The following is a 19,131-nucleotide window of genomic DNA, read 5'->3' as shown; positions in this document are numbered from 1 at the left end:
AGACTGAAGTATCACAAACATCTGGCCGATGAGGTCAAATAAAGAACAGACTTTTTAAAGTTTGGAAGTTTAAAGGCAGATTTTTCTTCTAACCTCTGGAATATGATTGGTTCACTCTGAGCGTCGCTCTGTGTCTCTCAGAGGACCATGTCCATCTCTTCTGGGCCGAATGGAAGCGGCACCAGGAACAAACTGGGTCCTAATTAGAAGCTTGTGATGAGGGAAGGTCCTGTTCTGATGTCCCAACACGTGGAACATCTTTGCCTCTGTGCTGGATGGTTGATCTCCTCATGGTCACTCAGAGAAACTCCTTTCAGCTGCTCCTGTCCTCCACCTCCAAAGACTAAATGGTGGTGGAGGTGATCTGCAGAGGAGGGAGTACCGACCACTACCCCGCGGTGTGGCTGACTGCCCCTCCGAACAACACCGAGCTTTTAAATAACAGCTGACTTCTCTTCCTGTTTCCAGTCTTTAAGTCTGATAATCAGCTTTGTGTGAAATAAAAGACATTCTATTCATTCTGAAGGAGGGGTAGATTATCCTTATAGAAACTATAAAGCTTTGAGCTCCACAGCTCAAGCGTCTCTTTCTCTCTGCCCTCCTCAGGTTCGATGGGCCATAGATAAAACATCTACGTTGCTTTGCTTTCATTCCAGGTTCAGTCTCAAGGCTGGAGGAACAAGTCGTCTGTGATGAAGGAACAAGCTGCGGAGCTGGAGGAGACGGCAGAAGATGTGACCCTTGACCTCGTCTGGCTGACTAACTCGGTTAGCAGTCTTTTGTTATTCAACTCACTGCAGAAAACTTTATTCATTCACAGTTTTTATTTTTCACTCTGTTGTTTTGTATTGTCATGTATTTCTTTGATAATCTGAGATAATTCCTTAGCTTCACAAAACTCTGAATTCTGTCTACAGTATATTCTTTATGGTTTAAGGACTAATTTGATTTCAAGGAGGCCAAATGAGAAGTACTATAGTTTCATAATGTTTGAATACCAACAACTGCAAAAGTTTGTACTTTATGAAAATGTTGGAATTTTACACACAATTTCTCAAGAAAGATGATTTAGATCTAAGATCTCGACTACAACATGTTTGAGACTGATGTGGGAGAAACAACAACAACAACAACAACAACAACAACAACAACAATAATAATAATAATAATAATAATAATAATAATAATAATAATAATGATAGCTCTCTAAGGTGATGGAGGCGCTGCCTCGCCCTTTTCACCAAACTGCCAGTGTGTGGTTTGTCCACATTAGGTCCTCAGAGATCTGCTCTCCCAGGTACTACTTGTCCCGTTGATCTTCAGTGGGCTGTAGTTCCTCTGCTGTGTCCTCCCACTGTCCACCATCCACCCACAGTCCACCCACCGTCCACCCACCGTCCACCCACCCACCGTCCACCCACCGTCCACCCACCGTCCACCCACCCACCGTCCACCCACCGTCCACCCACCGTCCACCCACCCACCATCCACCCACCATCCACCCACCGTCCACCCACCATCCACCCACCATCCACCCACCGTCCACCCACCCACCGTCCACCCACCGTCCACCCACCGTCCACCCACCCACCATCCACCCACCGTCCACCCACCGTCCACCCACCGTCCACCCACCGTCCACCCACCATCCACCCACCGTCCACCCACCGTCCACCCACCGTCCACCCACCATCCACCCACCATCCACCCACCCACCGTCCACCCACCATCCACCCACCGTCCACCCACCCACCATCCACCCACCGTCCACCCACCGTCCACCCACCATCCACCCACCATCCACCCACCATCCACCCACCGTCCACCCACCGTCCACCCACCCACCATCCACCCACCATCCACCCACCGTCCACCCACCATCCACCCACCATCCACCCACCGTCCACCCACCCACCATCCACCCACCGTCCACCCACCGTCCACCCACCCACCATCCACCCACCATCCACCCACCATCCACCCACCGTCCACCCACCGTCCACCCACCATCCACCCACCGTCCACCAGGTTTTCTGGTGTTCAGGAGCAGGTTGTTGTCCTGGCACCACTGTGAAAGGCTTTCAACCTCCCCTGTGTTCGCCTGCTCATCACTGTCGCTGATGCAGCTGACCACCACCTTTTCATCCACAAATTTCACAATCGTGTTGGAGCTGCTTATGGCCACACAGTCGTGGATTTACAGAGTGGATGTCTGGTTTGATGCCGGCACAGCACATCATGCAGCTCTGCATGTGCTGCCTTGGTGTCGGCTTGTGGTGCAATATGTGCCGCAGACATAAGGACGGATGTGGACCCTCTGAGCAGATGATAGGGCCAGCACAGGATGGAAAGCTGCTCCAGCTCCGCTGAGCAGCAGTTACAGAATGTTTTAATGTTCCTGTGGTTTTACTATCTGTTACCAGATTCTCCATCCTGTCCGTGTGGAAATCAAACAACTCACAGAGTAGTATGGCACCAGGAGGGAGCCATGTTTTGGTCAGGCAAAGGAGGTGACAGTTCGTCAGGTCCTGTTGCTATCTAATGCTCGAGCTCATCCAGAGACTGGACGTTGGTGAATAGGATGCTGGGCAGGGGTGGACCATGGGCCTGGGATCTTAGCCTGTTCCAGAATCCAGCTCGTTGTCCTTGGTGCTCTCTCCTCCTCCGACCATTGTTGTCTCCTTCAGTGGCGCCATGTTGGATCTCAGCCGGCCACTTCTGATCAATAAACAACGGCTCAGAAACGTTTTGGTTTTTTTTAATGACCATTTCCCCAATGAGCATTAGTGCACCGTGCTCACAAATCAGCTTCCCCATCGGCAGGCCGATGATACAGAAGATAACATGATATAAAATAAAGAAAACATCGTAGAACCTAGCAGAGCAGATTAGACAGTGTCTGGACACGGCCGGGCCAAAACCTCCAATATGCTAATGCTGTTTTGTTAGTTGTCATGTTATACGGCTGTTCTGCTCAGTCCTGGATCCCTGATCCCTGATCCCTGATCCCTGATCCCTGATCCCTGATCCCTGATCCCTGATCCCTGATCCCTGGATCCCTGGATCCCTGATCCCTGGATCCCTGGATCCCTGGATCTCTGTCTTTCTTACTGATTAAAGCAGTTTGACCCCAAGTGGACTGATTGGGAGCAACAGTTTAAGTTAGTAATTGCTTGTTTTTTATTCCCCTTGCACAGTCGTCCCAGACGGGCCAGATGGAGCCCTCTGACAGGCCCTTATTTGGCCCTCAGACCATATGTTTTACACCCTTGTTTTAAACCCTAATGATTGTAGTTCCTTTTCCAGACACTGTGAAAACCTGAGAAGCATGTTTTATCCTCTGGTTCATGTCACTGAGGAGTTTGTGTGTGTTCTTTGCAGGAGGACGTAGTGAAGGCTCTCGGGGAGGAGCTGGATAACAACACTCTGGAGACCTTCACCCAGGCTGAGCAGCTCAACACCAACCTCACTGACCTCAATGTGCGGATCGAAGGTATTTCACAGCTGTGCTCAGACGACTGTGTGTTATCAGCACACGTCTGAAAGTACAACTGAACTGGTTTTTACTGTTCCAGGTCCTTGTAATGAACTGACACTGCTGCTGGTTCTTCTCAAAGTTTGAAGAAACCAAACACCTGCATAGTTAATTAATAAATGAATTGTTCTATGTCCCAACTTTTTCTATCTCAATATCAATAAGGGACAAATGTAATTGTCTGAAGTCGGTGTGCCTCGTGGAGAGCTCGCCATGGCTTTAAAAGGCTAACACATATCCACATCTACATCCTGATATTTATCAATACACTAAGGTAACAGACTTTAACTGACATAAAACACAAAGTGCCTGAAAAAAGTGGTTTCAGAGAATAAAACAGAAAAATCTGTTAAAGCACTGGATGAAAGTTCAGCTGAAAATCATAGGCGGTGAGATGAATGCTAAAAGCTAAATGTTCATCAGGAAGGAGCAGATTGTAGTGAAGGAAGAGAAGAAGCGTTTGTTGTGAGTGTACTCGTGGTTCCACAGAGATGATCCGGGACTGGGAGCTGTACAGTGAACACCAGGATGTAGATCCGGAGGTGGAGAGGAGGAACACGGAGGCGGCTCAGAGGATGGTGGGCTGGATGAGAAAAGTGGACCTGTCACCACAAGCGCCCCTCACCACCGACGAGTCCAGCGAGGCCCATGACTGTGAGGAACACACATTGTTACACCCACATTAAGAGTAATGCCCCAGGGGCAGTACTCTTATTACTGTTCTGATTACAGCCCAAAGGAGGGTGTATGTTTATTGGGGACGAAGTCCTGCTAAGATTCAACGTTACAACGATGTCATATTTAAAGAGACGTGGCTGTGGGACTTTATCTTCTGATCAAGCCGACAATCGGAGGGGGCGTCCTGACGATTCACACCAATAGTGACTTTACAACTTTGCCGCCACGTTTCCTTTTGTTGGTTGGTTGGTGGGCGGGTTGATGGGTGGGTTGGTTGGTTGGTTGGTTGGTGGGTGGGTTGGTTGGTTGGTGGGTGGGTGGGTGGGTTGGTTGGTGGGTGGGCGGGTTGGTTGGTTGGTTGGTTGGTGGGTGGGTGGGTGGGTGGGCGGGTGGGTTGGTTGGTTGGTTGGTTGGTGGGTGGGTTGGTTGGTTGGTGGGTGGGTGGGTGGGTGGGTGGGCGGGTTGGTTGGTTGGTGGGTGGGTGGGTGGGTGGGTGGGTGGGCGGGTGGGTTGGTTGGTTGGTTGGTGGGTGGGTTGGTTGGTTGGTGGGTGGGTCGGTGGGTGGGTGGGCGGGTTGGTTGGTTGGTTGGTGGGTGGGTGGGCAGGTTGGTTGGTGGGTGGGCGGGTTGGTTGGTTGGTTGGTTGGTTGGTGGGTGGGTGGGTGGGCGGGTTGGTTGGTTGGTTGGTGGGTGGGTGGGCGGGTTGGTTGGTTGGTTAGTGGGTGGGTGGGTGGGTGGGTGGGTTGGTTGGTGGGTGGGCGGGTTGGTTGGTTGGTTGGTTGGTGGGTGGGCGGGTTGGTTGGTTGGTTGGTTGGTTGGTTGGTTGGTGGGTGGGCGGGTTGGTTGGTTGGTTGGTTGGTTGGTGGGTGGGTGGGCGGGTTGGTTGGTTGGTTGGTTGGTTGGTTGGTGGGTGGGCGGGTTGGTTGGTTGGTTGGTTGGTTGGTGGGTGGGTGGGCGGGTTGGTTGGTTGGTCTACAACCGTTACCTTAAGCCCGTCTCACTGTAATAAACTGATTTGAAGCCACAATAACTGTTGGTGTCGTCTAAAGGACACACACTCAGAAAGACTGAGTCGTTCCTTCCAGGTTGAAGCTGAGCTTGGTAGACGGAAGGAGAGAAGCAGCAATGTGATCTTAATGAGCAACCAGGGAAGACCTGACTTGACTCAATAAGACTATGAAGGCTGAAATGGGATGGACGGCTGAACACAGAAAATACAAATATGTACAAATTACAAATATTCAGGCAAACAATGTGATTCCTTAGTCTGAAAGGATTCATCAGATTGAGATTAAATGTCGGCTCTTTTCACTCCATGTTACTGCAACAACATGAACGGCGGTGGACCAAGGTGGTTTTTATGGTTGTTCTTGTAGTGCTGCACCGCGTCCGTCAGATGGAGAAGAAGTTGATGATGACCGACAGCCGCCTTCCTCCGGTCGTGCAGGTTCTGTCCCGCTTCTCCTCCGGCCTGTCGGAGGCTCGAGAACACCTCCTGAAGGCCAGCACCACCGTGAAGGAGGCGGAGAACAAGAACAGAGCCAGCGTCCTCAAATTCCAGAGGAATGAGGTGATTTCCCATCAACCCGTCTCTCCACTCAGTGTGTCTGTCAGCTTCCTGCTTCTCCTCCTCGCTCTGTTTGAATAATGTGCACTTTTATCACTAAATAAACCTGAACTCTATCCAAACATGAGGAAACCCTGTGTGCAGAATGCTTGAAGCTTTCCAGGCACGTCCATTACTCCTCGTATTGAAGTGGTGAGAACCGAAACATGAAACCATGTGTGGGAGTTTAGACTCACAGTAAAAGAGGGAGAAACTGCGCCCTGTGATAAAACATACACACCTAATTCATATTATTATACTTGTGCCTTCTATGGAGCTTTTTCCTGTCTGTGTCGTTCTTATACTGAACTTCTTACCTGTACTTTATTCTACTGCACGTCTCAATTTATTTATTAGGCCATTTCTGAAAATCAGTGTGGTGTGCAAACTAAATAAACATGTAAGCAAAGTGTTTATTTACTAATCATTTTGAAAGTGTCAGGAGCCGCTATCGAGGAGCTGAAGAGCCACTTGTGGCTAGAGATGGATGGAGGTTCAGTGGAATACCTGCTGACCGTCTGTGCTGCAGAGTGAGGAGTGTTATCAGGATTGAGGAGTGTTATCAGGAGTGAGGAGTGTTATCAGTAGTGAGGGGTGTTATCAGGAGTGAGGGGTGTTATCAGGAGTGAGGAGTGTTATCGGGAGTCAGGAGTGAGGAGTGTTATCAGGAGTGAGGGGTGTTATCAGGAGTGAGGGGTGTTATCAGGAGTGAGGAGTGTTATCGGGAGTCAGGAGTGAGGAGTGTTATCAGGAGTGAGGGGTGTTATCAGGAGTGAGGAGTGTTATCGGGAGTCAGGAGTGAGGAGTGTTATCAGGAGTGAGGAGTGTTATCGGGAGTCAGGAGTGTTATCAGGAGTGAGGAGTGAGGAGTGTTATCGGGAGTCAGGAGTGAGGAGTGTTATCAGGAGTGAGGAGTGTTATCAGGAGTGAGGAGTGTTATCGGGAGTCAGGAGTGAGGAGTGTTATCAGGAGTGAGGAGTGTTATCAAGAGTGAGGAGTGAGGAGTGTTATCGGGAGTCAGGAGTGTTATCAGGAGTGAGGAGTGAGGAGTGTTATCGGGAGTCAGGAGTGAGGAGTGTTATCAGGAGTGAGGAGTGTTATCAGGAGTGAGGAGTGAGGAGTGTTATCGGGAGTGAGGAGTGAGGAGTGTTATCGGGAGTCAGGAGTGAGGAGTGTTATCAGGAGTGAGGAGTGTTATCAGGAGTGAGGAGTGAGGAGTGTTATCGGGAGTCAGGAGTGTAATCAGGAGTGAGGAGTGTTATCAGGAATGAGGAGTGTTATCGGGAGTCAGGAGTGAGGAGTGTTATCAGGAGTGAGGAGTGTTATCAGGAGTGAGGAGTGTTATCAGGAGTGTTAGGCTCTGAATGGTGTGTGAACCAAACACGCCTCCTCCCTTAATCTGCAGCTTCTCCTCGTCGGCACTCCGAGCCGCCGACACCAGTTCACTGCTGTCTGATCCCGTCTCATCACGGCGCCACCTGCAGGCGCGTTAGGAAGTTCTACTGTCCTGCTCCGGCTGCGTTTCAGACAAATCACAAAACTCTAATGTAAATGTTCTGCTGTCCTCTCACGCTGGTCAGGGGGTGTAACCTGGTCACCTGTCCAGGTGGAACCTGCTTTGACCTGAAGCTCGCTGGGACTGATAACCTCGATAACCCCGATAGTCTTCATAACTCTGGCACCATGAGCTGGACGAAGCTGTACAAAGGTCGGATGGAGGACTGGTTCTTCTGGACCTCGTATTAGAGCTATTAGATAGATCTATCTAAGCTGTATTATCGCTGTACGTTCCTGTTTTCAACAGGCATTAAACCAAACCAGCAGGGAACCTGAGTAGGACACTGTGATAAACAATGTGGATGTTCTCAGCGAAACGAAAAACCCAATGAGCAATAACAAAACGTTCACACGCAGTCACTTTGATTAATTGGTGGGAATGTGCTGCCAGCTGAAGTGCCAGATGCTTCCAGAACATGATCCAGTGTTTGACTGGAGAAATTATCAGCTGTCCGTGTGACGAGGTCAAAGCGTCTCATGGTAAACCTACACCACAGCGACAGCCATTCTTATTCCAGGCAAATAAAACAGGGACTGCTTCATCCTGGTTCACCTCCAGTTCAGGAGATACTGAGTAAACCCCAGCTCCGTCTGTCTCCTGGTGTGACTCTGTGACTGAGGACAAAACCTCCCTGATGTGTGCAGGCGAAGCAGCAGAGGTTCACCGAGGACTTCAATTCCTTCAACAACACACTGGAAACAGCCCGAGGCTTCATCTCTGAGGCGGAGACGACTGTGGCCGAGGTGGATGGCCTGGTGCAGGTGAGCCTCACACCCCTGGGGGGCTGAGGGGGGCTGAGGGGGGCTGAGGGGGACTGAGGGGGGCTGAGGGGGACTGAGGGGTGCTGAGGGGGACTGAGGGGGGCTGAGGGGGGCTGAGGGGGACTGAGGGGGACTGAGGGGGACTGAGGAGGCTGCAGCGCCCCCTTCAGACACTGTGAATGAACAACACAGGATCAACACAGAGCTGCCGGCTGGAGTCACGTGACAAATGCAATGACTTCAGACTTGAACTTGAACTCAACTTGGACGTCCGAAGCAGGGACTGAATACTGAACCTGAACCTTTGGAAACAACTTGAAATGTCTTCAGACTTTGAAAGAAACCTCGAGGACGGCAGGTGGAGGCTTGATAGTTTCATATAATATTAGTTTAACAGGTAACTTTAGTCAATGCTGATTCAACATCTTCTTTATGACCTGCCTGCTGAGGTCCTGTGATTTTCATTTAATAATAATGTGTATTATTATTAACTGAACAAAACTGTCAACACACACAATGCTCACATTTGTCATGAGCTGAACTCTAACATCTCAGACTTTTGTCTACGACCTGGCCAATCAATCCTGCCGTCACCTCAGATCACCTCATGATCAGCTGGAGGGATCATCTCCGAAAAGAAGAAGTGATCACTAACTCAGATTTAGACACATTTGTTAACAATATTTGAGAGAAAAATGTCTTTAGTGTTAAAATCTCTCCACTGGCTCCCTGCTGAGTCTCCTGTTCAATATACAATCTTGGTGCTAACGCTTCAGCCCTACATGGTCCAGCTCCTCCTTACATTGCTGACCTCATAAAGCCCTACATGGTCCAGCTCCTCCTTACATTGCTGACCTCATGAAGCCCTACATGGTCCAGCTCCTCCTTACATTGCTGACCTCATGAAGCCCTACAGCTCCACTCAGAGCTTGAGAACGTCTGGGCAGAACCTGTTAAAGGTTCCACGTACCTGTTTTAAAACCTGGAGACCGATCATTCAAAGCTGCTGCGCCCCGACTTTGGAATGAACTCCCTCTGGACCTGCACTCTCTGGGCTCAGCGGACATCTTTACAAATTCTTGACTCAGGGGACATCTTTAAAAAGTTCTGGACTTAGCAGACATCTTTAAAAGGTCTGGACTCAGTGGACATCTTTAATAAGCCTAAAAACACTTTTATTTGCTAAAACATTCTAGTCCAATCGATCCTCGCTGCCACTGACTCTCGGCATTTATTGTGTTTTTAAGATGTTTTCTCTCTTATCTGTTTTTATCTGTTTTTACTGTGAAGCACTTTGTGGCTATGAAAAGCACTATACAAACAAAATGTACTTCCTTACTTACTTTTGTGTGGATAGAAAAAGTCTCAGATGAGTTCAGAGCAGCTCGTCTCTGTGAACACACAGCTGACATGAAGTGTTTGATTTAACTGCTGTTAGTTTGTTATAAAGGGACACATAGACAGTTATAAGTAGACTATAATACTGCTTGACTTGAAGTGATCAGGGAGGCTTGAAGATATTTATGATTTACTGTTTGAGGTGTACATTAGAAAGGCTTTTCTGTATGACACAGTCCAACTCAACACCACTGAAAACAAAAGATAAAGCCTTCATGTCAAATTAAAGATTATCTTTTTAACAGCAGTGTTTAAGGCAAATTCAACATCTTGGATGGCATCATAATATAACAGCATACTTTATAAAGTGTTCAGTGAGTGTTTCTCATCATGGTCAGATAATATGGTGTCTGTTTGTACATGATATATATATATAGATATGTCTTCATGTGTGTGTGTGTGTGTGTGTGTGTGTGTGTGTGTGTGTGTGTGTATGTGTGTGTGTGTGTGTGTGTGCAGAACGTGAGCCAGTACCACGCAGCCATCGACGGAGCTGCTCAGAAGCTGACGGAGAAGGCTGAGCGTCTCTCGCTGGCGGACAGAGATCTGGTTCAGAGAGCCGACCAGCACGCCATGGAGCTGGACAGGCAGGCCGAGCAGCTGGAAGAGTGAGACGCTTTCTAAAGATCATCCCACCTGTGTGGCTTATTATACCAGGCACATTGGAAAGGTTCTGTGGAGAACTCATTAAGATAACAGAACTTCAACACCATAACAGGTCCAGGGGTCATGTCCATCAATCCACGCAATTTAAATGTGTTTGATGCATTAAAATTATTTATTATTTATTTATTTATACCTAGTCTCTGGATGTGCAGGGACTGTCCTGGCTGACACGTCTCTGCAACATCGCGTGGCGGTCGGGGACAGTGCCTCTGGACTGGCAGACCGGGGTGGTGGTCCCTCTTTTTAAGAAGGGGGACCGGAGGGTGTGCTCCAACTACAGGGGGATCACACTCCTCAGCCTCCCCGGGAAAGTCTATTCCGGGGTACTGGAGAGGAGGATCCGGATCCAAGAGGAACAATGGGGTTTTCCTCCAGGTCGCGGAACACTGGACCAGCTCTATACCCTCCACCGGGCACTCGAGGGTTCATGGGAGTTCGCCCAATCAGTCCGAATGTGTTTTGTGGGCCTGGAGAAGGCGTTTGACTGTGTCCCTTGGGACGTCCTGTGGGGGGTGCTCCGGGAGTATGGAGTCCGGGACCCTTTGCTAAGGGCTGTCCGGTCCCTGTACGCCCGGAGCAGGAGTCTGGTTCACATTGCCGGCAGTAAGTCGGACCTGTTCCCAGTGCACGTTGGCCTCCGGCAGGGCTGTCCTTTGTCACCGGTTCTGTTCATAACTTTTATGGACAGAATTTCTAGGCACAGCCAGGGACCGGAGGGGGTCCGGTTTGGGGACAACAGGATCTCGTCTCTGCTTTTTGCAGACGATGTGGTCCTGGTGGCTTCATCAAACCTGGACCTTCAGCGTGCACTGGCGCGGTTCGCAGCCGAGTGTGAAGCAACTGGGATGAGGATCAGCACCTCTAAATCCGAGGCCATGGTTCTCCACCGGAAAACGGTGGCTTGCCCCCTTCAGGTGGGTGGAGAGACCTTGTCCCAGGTGGAGGAGTTCAAGTATCTCGGGGTCTTGTTCACGAGTGGAGGGAAGATGGAGCGTGAGATCGACAGGTGGATCGGTGCAGCGTCTGTAGTTATGCGGTCGCTGTATCGGTCCGTCGTGGTGAAGAAGGAGCTGAGCCAAAAGACGAGGCTCTGGATTTACCGCTCCATCTTCCTTTCTCCCCTCACCTATGGTCATGAGCCAGTCGATCTTCCTTCCTACCCTCACCTATGGTCATGAGCTTTGGGTCATGACCGAAAGAAGGAGATCCCGGATCCAAGCGGCTGAAATGAGTTTCCTCCATAGAGTGGCTGGGCGCCCCCTTAGAGATAGGGTGAGGAGCTCAGTCACCAGGGAGGAGCTCGTAGAGCCGCTGCTCCTCCACATCCAGAGGAGCCAGCTGAGGCTCGGCCATCTGTTTGGGATGCCACCCGGATGCCTCCCTAGGGAGGTGTTCTGGGCATGTCCCTCCGGTAGGAGGCCTCGGGGCAGACCTAGGACACGCTGGAGGGACTATGTCTCTCAGCTGGTCTGGGAACGCCTTGGGGTCCCACCGGAAGAGCTGGAGGACGTGTCTCGGGCGAGGGACGTCTGGGCTTCCCTGCTGAGACTGCTGTCCCCACGACCCGGACCGGATAAGAGACAAAGGATGGATGGATGGATGGATGGATGGATGGATGGATGGATGGATGGATGGATGGATGGATGGATGGATGGATGGATGGATGGATGGATGGATGGATGGATGGATGGATGGATGGCTTTGAACTTTCTTTGACATTTTTTCTGGATTCAGCTGTTTTCACCATTTTAACAATTTTATCAGTTTTGGTTTGGGTTCCTTTCTTCTTTTTATCTTTTATTTTGGAATCAACAGTTTTGCTATTTTAGAAAATGTTGTTGTTTTATCTGATTTTGTTTAATTTCTCTTTTTAAAATCTATTTTTTAGCAAAAAAAGTAAATTTTTGTTGTCCTCACTGTCATTTTGTTTCTCTCGTGTGTCTTTTCTCGTGGTTTGAAGCCATTTTAAGCACATTTAGTCCTTTATACAGTAGATGACCTGTCTGGGCGAGAATAAGCCATCATAAGGGAGCGTCATCCATCCGTAAAAAAGAAACTAGCAAAGCATGAACGGAGCCCGAGGCCTTGTCTGATTTATCTGTTTGGAGAGAAATCCCACAAAGGGCTTCTGTTACCACAATTCTACTGGGTTGTTTTGTTTGTTTTGATCCAAAATACATTTTGACGTATTTTACAATCGTAGCCAGAAAGCATCTTTTGTGGTTTAGTGGTCGTGATCAGTACGCCATTTCATACTGTATTTCTATTGGTTAGTTGTAGGTCGCAGCAGGAGTCACACTGCCCGTCCGATATCTGACACTGACAGAACTTTATTGCAGATTGTCTTTGGTCAAAGATATCGCCACGAGTCTTTTAGGATTATCTTGGGTCTGGGACTGCCGCAAACTCGCGCAGTGTGTAGCGGCCTTTAGAGCTTCAAACATAGCGTACGGTTTCAGCTTGTGGTGCAAAGAGATATTACAAGCTCTTAAAAAAAGTGTAGTTTTCTTTTCACATTTTAGCAGTCATATTCAGGATTTCTCATAGGAGGTCGTCTTTTCATTACTAAATCATTCTGATCTGTTCATTTCAATTGAAGGAGATTTCCGTGAGTTTCTGGAGCTTTTCTGAAAACACTGATCCATTGACGCTTCTCCTCCAGGGATCTGACAGAGAGTGACGCCAACGGTTTTGTGCAGAAGGCCATTAGCGCTGCTAACGTGTACAACAACATCGTGAAGTACATCGACGACGCCAACATCACCTCTCTCACCACCTTCAACCTCTCCCACAGAGCGGAGGATGTAAGTGACGTGTTAAACCCATTGAGCTCAGGTTCTGGCTGCAGTCAGCCCTGATGCTGATTGCTGTTTGTGCTGCAGGCTGTCAGTGGGATCAACATGCAGCTCCAGTATCTGGTGACGCAGAGCGACCACGTCTTCAAGGAGTCCGTATCTTTGCACTCAGAGCAAACCGGTGAGGAACGTCTCTAAACCAGACTTTGTTTGTGTGAACTGCAGCTTTTACAGCTTGTTTTCTTTTCTGCTGCCATAGAAGTGGAATCTGAGGTGGCCGACAAACTCAAATACATCGAGGAGACCAAAGAGACGATGGACAAAAACACCAAGAAACTGTCGGAAATCATGCAGGACATCAGTGAAATTCATACAGGTGAGAATGATCAGTGCTTTGTACAAAATGTTGGGCAAATGAACACATGATTTATTAACGAGCTCAGAAGTTTGTAACCAAACCAACCTTTCACTTTTCTTTTGTTTAAATCCAACCTGGAGAAGGAAAATGTTCATCGTATTCTTGTTGTCTTCTGCGTCTTTTTGCAGACCGAACACCGCAGCGTCTGAACTTCACAGTGGACGTGGCCGAGGAGACTCTGAACCGCTCGGCTGAGGTCCTTCAGACGATCCTCCCCATCAGCAGCAAGGTGGAGCAGTGGGCCAGCAACATGCAGAACAATGAGTACTCCACCACTGCGTACGAGGAGGCCGTGGACTCTGCAGGACAAGCAGGTAGAAGACGCAGAACCGATCTCAGAAGCTTCCAGGACTGTCTCAGGAAATATAAGTAACGTTACATGAATGAAGTGCCTGATGGCAGGTAGTACTCGCTCTCACCACAGTTGTTCTTGTCCTGTTGAACCTGCTCTGCAGTGGAGAACCTGAACGTCCTGGTTCCTGAGCTGCTGGACAAGCTGAAGGTGGTGGAGGAGAAGAAGCCTGTGAACAACGTGACAACCAACATCATGAGGATCAGGGAGCTCATCGCTCAGGCCAGGAGTGTCGCCAAGAAGGTCGGTCCACCACTACTGGCAGGTTTCAAGTTACCAGACTGAGTTGCTGTTGCTGACTGGACCTGCTGCCTATTGACTGATTCACTCATCAGAACCATCCACCGACTGTATAAATCCAATACAACCTTCCATATGTTTTCACCAACCTGTTCTCACAGCGCGATGCTCAAGCTAATGCTATTTCACTCATGATACGGTAACTGCAAGAAACGCACCCATGTTCAGTCTCATGATGTTTTTTTTTATTCCAGAACAAATTAGAACACACATGCCTACATGCTTTATGTTTGACATTCCTGCCCTGACCCAACATCTACACATGTCACATTGACAGGGCGTTTATAGTTACCAATGAGCATCAAATATGTTTTCATGCACTATGAGATGAGTCAATGAAAAGTCCACAGATAAACCAACAAGCCCAAGCTTGAACCAGCGATCATCTTACTGTGAGGTGAGGGAGCTAACCACTGCTCCACCATGTGCACTATAGCAAGTTCAGCTGTGATTAAGTTAGTTAGAGAGACAAGTGCTCTGTAGTCTTCATGTTAGGGCTTTTTGAAAGTTGACGTAAACTCCCAACGAGAGGACAGCTGTTGTTCTTGGGCAGTTAGAAAAAGCAGACTTGCGTTCGGGAGTTTGCAGGTTTGAATCCCACAGCTGACAGGTCACCATTGTGGGTCCCTGAGCAAGACCATTGACCTCCATCATGACCCTGGAGCTCAGTAATAAAGCTGCACCACTTATAAATAGGATTGGTCACAAAAAAAGTAACCAAGGTGATTAATAAAGTGTCGTCAGTTAGTGTTATGCTCCTGTCGATACTTACAGGGGGACATCTTTCATGGAGTTTTCAGACGGTGGACTTAGTTCTATTTATAAGGAGAACCACTACAATGAATAGGTGTTTGGTGAAAGGGTAACCATCAGGACAACAGCTTTGACTGATGCTAAAGACATAGCAGCTCTTCAGTTATTTAAATTCAGAACTAATCTCAAAAGCTCACTGACAATTATTCCTGAAATATATTGTGTGTATTTAGATCAATTTGAGTGCTTCAATCTCAATCTTCAACACTCTATCAGACATTAAATTCTGCTGACCTTGGAGGCTCCCTGCCCCCTCTGGAGGTTAGCATTTAGCATTGTCCCTTCAGCATGTCTTCAGACTAAACATCTTCCAGAAACATCCTGAAGCTTTAAACCTTCAGTAAATGAAGTGAAACAGATCTTTGAGCTCATTTTCTTTCCAACAAGTCAAACAAGCCTGAGTCTGGCTAGCTAGCAGCGAGCAGCGAGCAGCTAGCAGCAGCAGCGTATCCAATGTGTATGCGCCATGAGGATTTGCAGGTTAATACTCAAAGTGTGAGTGTGTATTGCTGAACACTGAGTGATTATACTGTAATTTTTTACTGATTCTACCAACATAGTTGCATGAATCTGTAATTGGTATCTGATGTTTTAATGATACTGTTTGTGGTTTTTGCTGATTTCAGAAGTTTTCAGTGTTTCAGTCTTGTTTTCTGCTTCAGGTCCAAGTTTCCATGAAGTTCAATGGCCAGTCCTCAGTGGAGGTTCATCCCCACAGCAACCTGGAGGACCTGAAGACGGTGACGTCCATCAGCCTGTTTATGAGGGTGGACCCTGACAAGGACCCCATCGAGGACCGGTTCATCCTGTACCTGGGAGACAGAAATGTGAGGAATCCAGCAGAAATGTTTTGTCATTCAGACTCTTCAGTAATGAGAAAACAAAGAGTACATGAAAATTGCTCAGAGGCCCAGAGGACAGATTAAAGGCCGGCCTGTGATGTGCTGTGGAGAACAGCAGCTGAGCCTTTGGAGAAGTCTAATAGGTCCTTGTTCCACTAAGCTGGTTCCAGTGCTAGTTCCAACCCAGAGCCTGACTTAGCATCAGTTCTTGGTGTTTCCACCACCTAAGCACCGACTCCAGACTCTGAAAAGTCTGTGCTGGGCGAGCACAAAGCACCACTACGTCAGGGGTGGAGGGCGGGCTTATCGTCCAACGAGACTGGTGGAAGTGCAGTACAGCCATTTTCAAAACAACAGCTGAGCATGTTGAACATTTTTTTTACAATCTCAACTTGCTAAACTAAAGCAGCAGTGGACTGAGGCTGAGGCCCAGACCTTCCTGCTCTGTGGTCTGCAACCGAGCGGCAAAGTCAGTGGTAGGGAGCCTCTCAGACCCAACCTGTGTTTGAAGTACAGAGGCAGACGGCTGCAGCAGGGTACCAGCGAAGCCTCCACCAGCACATTGTGTAAATGGCTGCACCCACTGAAAAGGTTGAGCACCCACTGGAGGGTAGCTGATGAAAAACAACAAAAACCAAGACCCCAGAGACAATAGTTTGTGTGTGCTTTCACACTGTTCATTTACATAAATACGAGAATCACCACCAACCAAAGCACAGCAACCGTGCAGCAAAACACGGTGAGGCCTCCGTTAAACTTACCAGCTCGTCACCATGGTGATTTCACACCACTGGCATCTATGCAGTTTGAGCACAGTGAAAGAATGAACTGTAAAAACCATGATGAAGAATTATCTCTCCGTAGGAAGCAACCATTGTAATGCTGCGATGGAAACATTTATGGGATGTTTGATGCTGTGTGTTTCAGGGAAGAAAGGACTACATGGGTCTGGCCATCAAGAACGACAACCTGGTGTTTGTGTACAACCTCGGGGGAGAAGACGTGGAGATCTCTCTGGGTTCAAAGCCCGTCAGCCAGTGGCCCGCAGTCTTCAACTACATCAAGATCGAGAGGTGTGTGTGTGTGTGTGTGTGTGTGTGTGTGTGTGTGTGTGTGTGTGTGTGTGTGTGTGTGTGTGTGTGTGTGTGTGTGTGTGTGTGTGTGTGTTATTAGAGGGAAGGTGGAGTCCTAAACAAGTTACTTTTACACACTTTAACACAAAAAGATAAAACTTTTAAAAGTGCATCAAGTAACATGACAGATTAAAGATCATTTCAGATTTTTATCGAGTCATTTATCACAGCTGCCTTTGGATAATATTTAACCAAACATGGGTCTATATATATATGGATATTTAGCAGATTGGTTCAAGTTTTCTCAGCAGTCATAGTTTTCATAGATAGAAATTTTTCCACCCTTGATATACATGAACACACGCCGACCTGCATGTTGTGTGGGAACTTGGAATAATGTCACTGTGATGAACAGGAAGAGTTGGTCACTTTCAAACCAGGAAATAATCTGGATGGTTTCTGCTGGTAGGCTGGGCAGACATGGGAAGGTGTTCCTGACCATCCCCAGTCAGAGCTCCACAGACGAACAGAAGTTCATCCAGAAAGGCGAAGCTCCCGGCACCGACTCTCTGTTCGACATCGACCCCAAAGACATGGTGTTCTTCGTGGGAGGGGTGCCACCAGACGTGAAGGTAAGCTCTGTCACCTCACACACAGACCCTCAGTGTGTTTCTAAGTTCTGACCCGTGGCTGTGTCTCCTGTCGGAACCAGCTGCCTCCTCTCCTGAGCCTGGCGCCGTTCGTGGGCTGCATCGAGCTGGCTTCGCTCAACAACGACGTGATCAGCCTGTACAACTTCAAAGAAACTCACAAGATAGATGTAGTGGCCTCTCCACCGTGTCCCAGGTACAACTGCTCTGCTGGATTAACATGGCGTGGGTCTGAGGTCTGAAACCCTTATGACCACTTTGCATTGATGGAATTCATCTGGAGCCAAGAAAACATGTTCATCCTTTAAAATGAAGAGAAAACAGCTCATTTCTGACCGTTTATTTATTTACTGGGTGAACTAATACAAAAACATTATCCCATCCATGTATGAAGACATTTTACTACATTGGAACTTTTTTAATTTTTTTACCTTTTGTAGTCGTTTTAGAAGTTTCTCCCTTTTTGAGCTCTTTCCAGTTTTTAGGTAGTTTGAAAGACGCCTGTTCTCGCCCGGTGGGGCACAAATCAACCCCCTCAGCTCCCCCACTGGAGTCTCACCTACTCCAAAGTATATTCAGTGTTGATATATACAACTCACCAAGACTAAATACATATGCCATTTCTAATGCTGCTAATGTAAAAGGATGAACTGGAGGAATCTGTGTAGATAAATGTACTTCTGCTCTTCACACCTGATCTCTCTGCTGCCAGGTCCAAGCTGGCGTTCTCCCAGAGCCGCATTGCGAGCTACCTGTTTGACGGCACGGGCTACGCTCTCATAAACAACATCGAAAGGAGGGGAAAGTTTGGTGTCGTCACAAGATTTGATATTGCAGTGCGAACAGTCGCTAACGATGGCGTCCTTTTCCTCATGGTCAATGGGGTGAGACCAGGCTCTTTACCATCAGCGCCCACATAGACACAAGGCCACTCGGTCTTGAATTGCTGATTGTTTGCTGTCCAGTTTTACATCTCACATGACCCGATTTTGTTAATACCATAACAGGATTCTTCTGTTTTCCAGGATAAATTCTTCCTTTTAGAGATGAAGAATGGCTTCCTGCGCCTCATGTATGACTTCGGTTTCAGCAACGGCCCCAAACTTCTGGAGAACAACCTCCCAAAGCTGCTGATAAACGATGCACGGTACCATGAGGTGGATGGTTCTCTTCTCCTCCCGTCTTCATGATTTCATCTTGAACTTATCAGTGTGTCTGTAACACCATTTATTGTTGGGGCTCTCCTCCAGGTGTCAGTGATCTATCATCAGTCCAAGAAAGTCATCCTGTTAGTGGACAAGAGCCACGTTAAATCAATGGAGAATCCCAAAACCACGCTGCCCTTCTCAGATATTTACATAGGTGGCGCTCCTTCCAGTGTCCTGAAGTCCAGGTGAGTCCACTCCCCTGCAGAACCCGGCCAGCAGAAAAACACATTCATACAATGTTGACCACAGAAAACACTGCGGGCTGTTTTGGAAGAATCTTCAACTTAGTTTTGCAAAGTTTGAATCAAACATGTTTAATTGTTTCCAGTTTTCAAAGTGAATGTGAAATATAGGAAATACTAAGTTCAGCCCTGCCCAAGCAAGATGCAAATATTGAACAGTAAATAATGAGTTTACTGTTGCTGTGAGGCTTTTCAGACAACAGACTAAGTTAAGACACAACTTGAATTCCTCTTATT

The 19,131-nt window shown here is 48.1% G+C and overlaps 1 protein-coding gene across 1 annotated transcript in view; it reads left to right on the top strand.

Annotated features, from left to right (window-relative positions):
• The window catches only part of lama4 (laminin, alpha 4), a 60,262-nt gene that overhangs the window by 18,690 nt on the left and 22,441 nt on the right, over positions 1-19,131 (top strand). Inside the window, exons 10-27 of the mRNA XM_080491168.1 lie at positions 657-767; positions 3,382-3,493; positions 4,025-4,189; positions 5,589-5,782; positions 8,021-8,137; positions 9,995-10,143; positions 12,864-13,005; positions 13,084-13,177; positions 13,256-13,372; positions 13,543-13,728; positions 13,870-14,009; positions 15,542-15,706; positions 16,649-16,794; positions 17,264-17,426; positions 17,507-17,640; positions 18,157-18,328; positions 18,470-18,601; positions 18,695-18,837. Coding sequence (XP_080347294.1) covers positions 657-767; positions 3,382-3,493; positions 4,025-4,189; positions 5,589-5,782; positions 8,021-8,137; positions 9,995-10,143; positions 12,864-13,005; positions 13,084-13,177; positions 13,256-13,372; positions 13,543-13,728; positions 13,870-14,009; positions 15,542-15,706; positions 16,649-16,794; positions 17,264-17,426; positions 17,507-17,640; positions 18,157-18,328; positions 18,470-18,601; positions 18,695-18,837 — 2,582 coding nt within the window. The remainder of the gene's footprint in view (positions 1-656; positions 768-3,381; positions 3,494-4,024; positions 4,190-5,588; positions 5,783-8,020; positions 8,138-9,994; positions 10,144-12,863; positions 13,006-13,083; positions 13,178-13,255; positions 13,373-13,542; positions 13,729-13,869; positions 14,010-15,541; positions 15,707-16,648; positions 16,795-17,263; positions 17,427-17,506; positions 17,641-18,156; positions 18,329-18,469; positions 18,602-18,694; positions 18,838-19,131) is intronic.

The sequence above is a fragment of the Lipophrys pholis genome (assembly GCF_963383615.2).
Source record: "Lipophrys pholis genome assembly, chromosome: 21".
NCBI lineage: Eukaryota > Metazoa > Chordata > Actinopteri > Blenniiformes > Blenniidae > Lipophrys > Lipophrys pholis.
The sequence above is the reverse complement of the archived record's forward strand: the minus strand, read 5'-3'. Positions and strand labels throughout refer to the sequence as shown.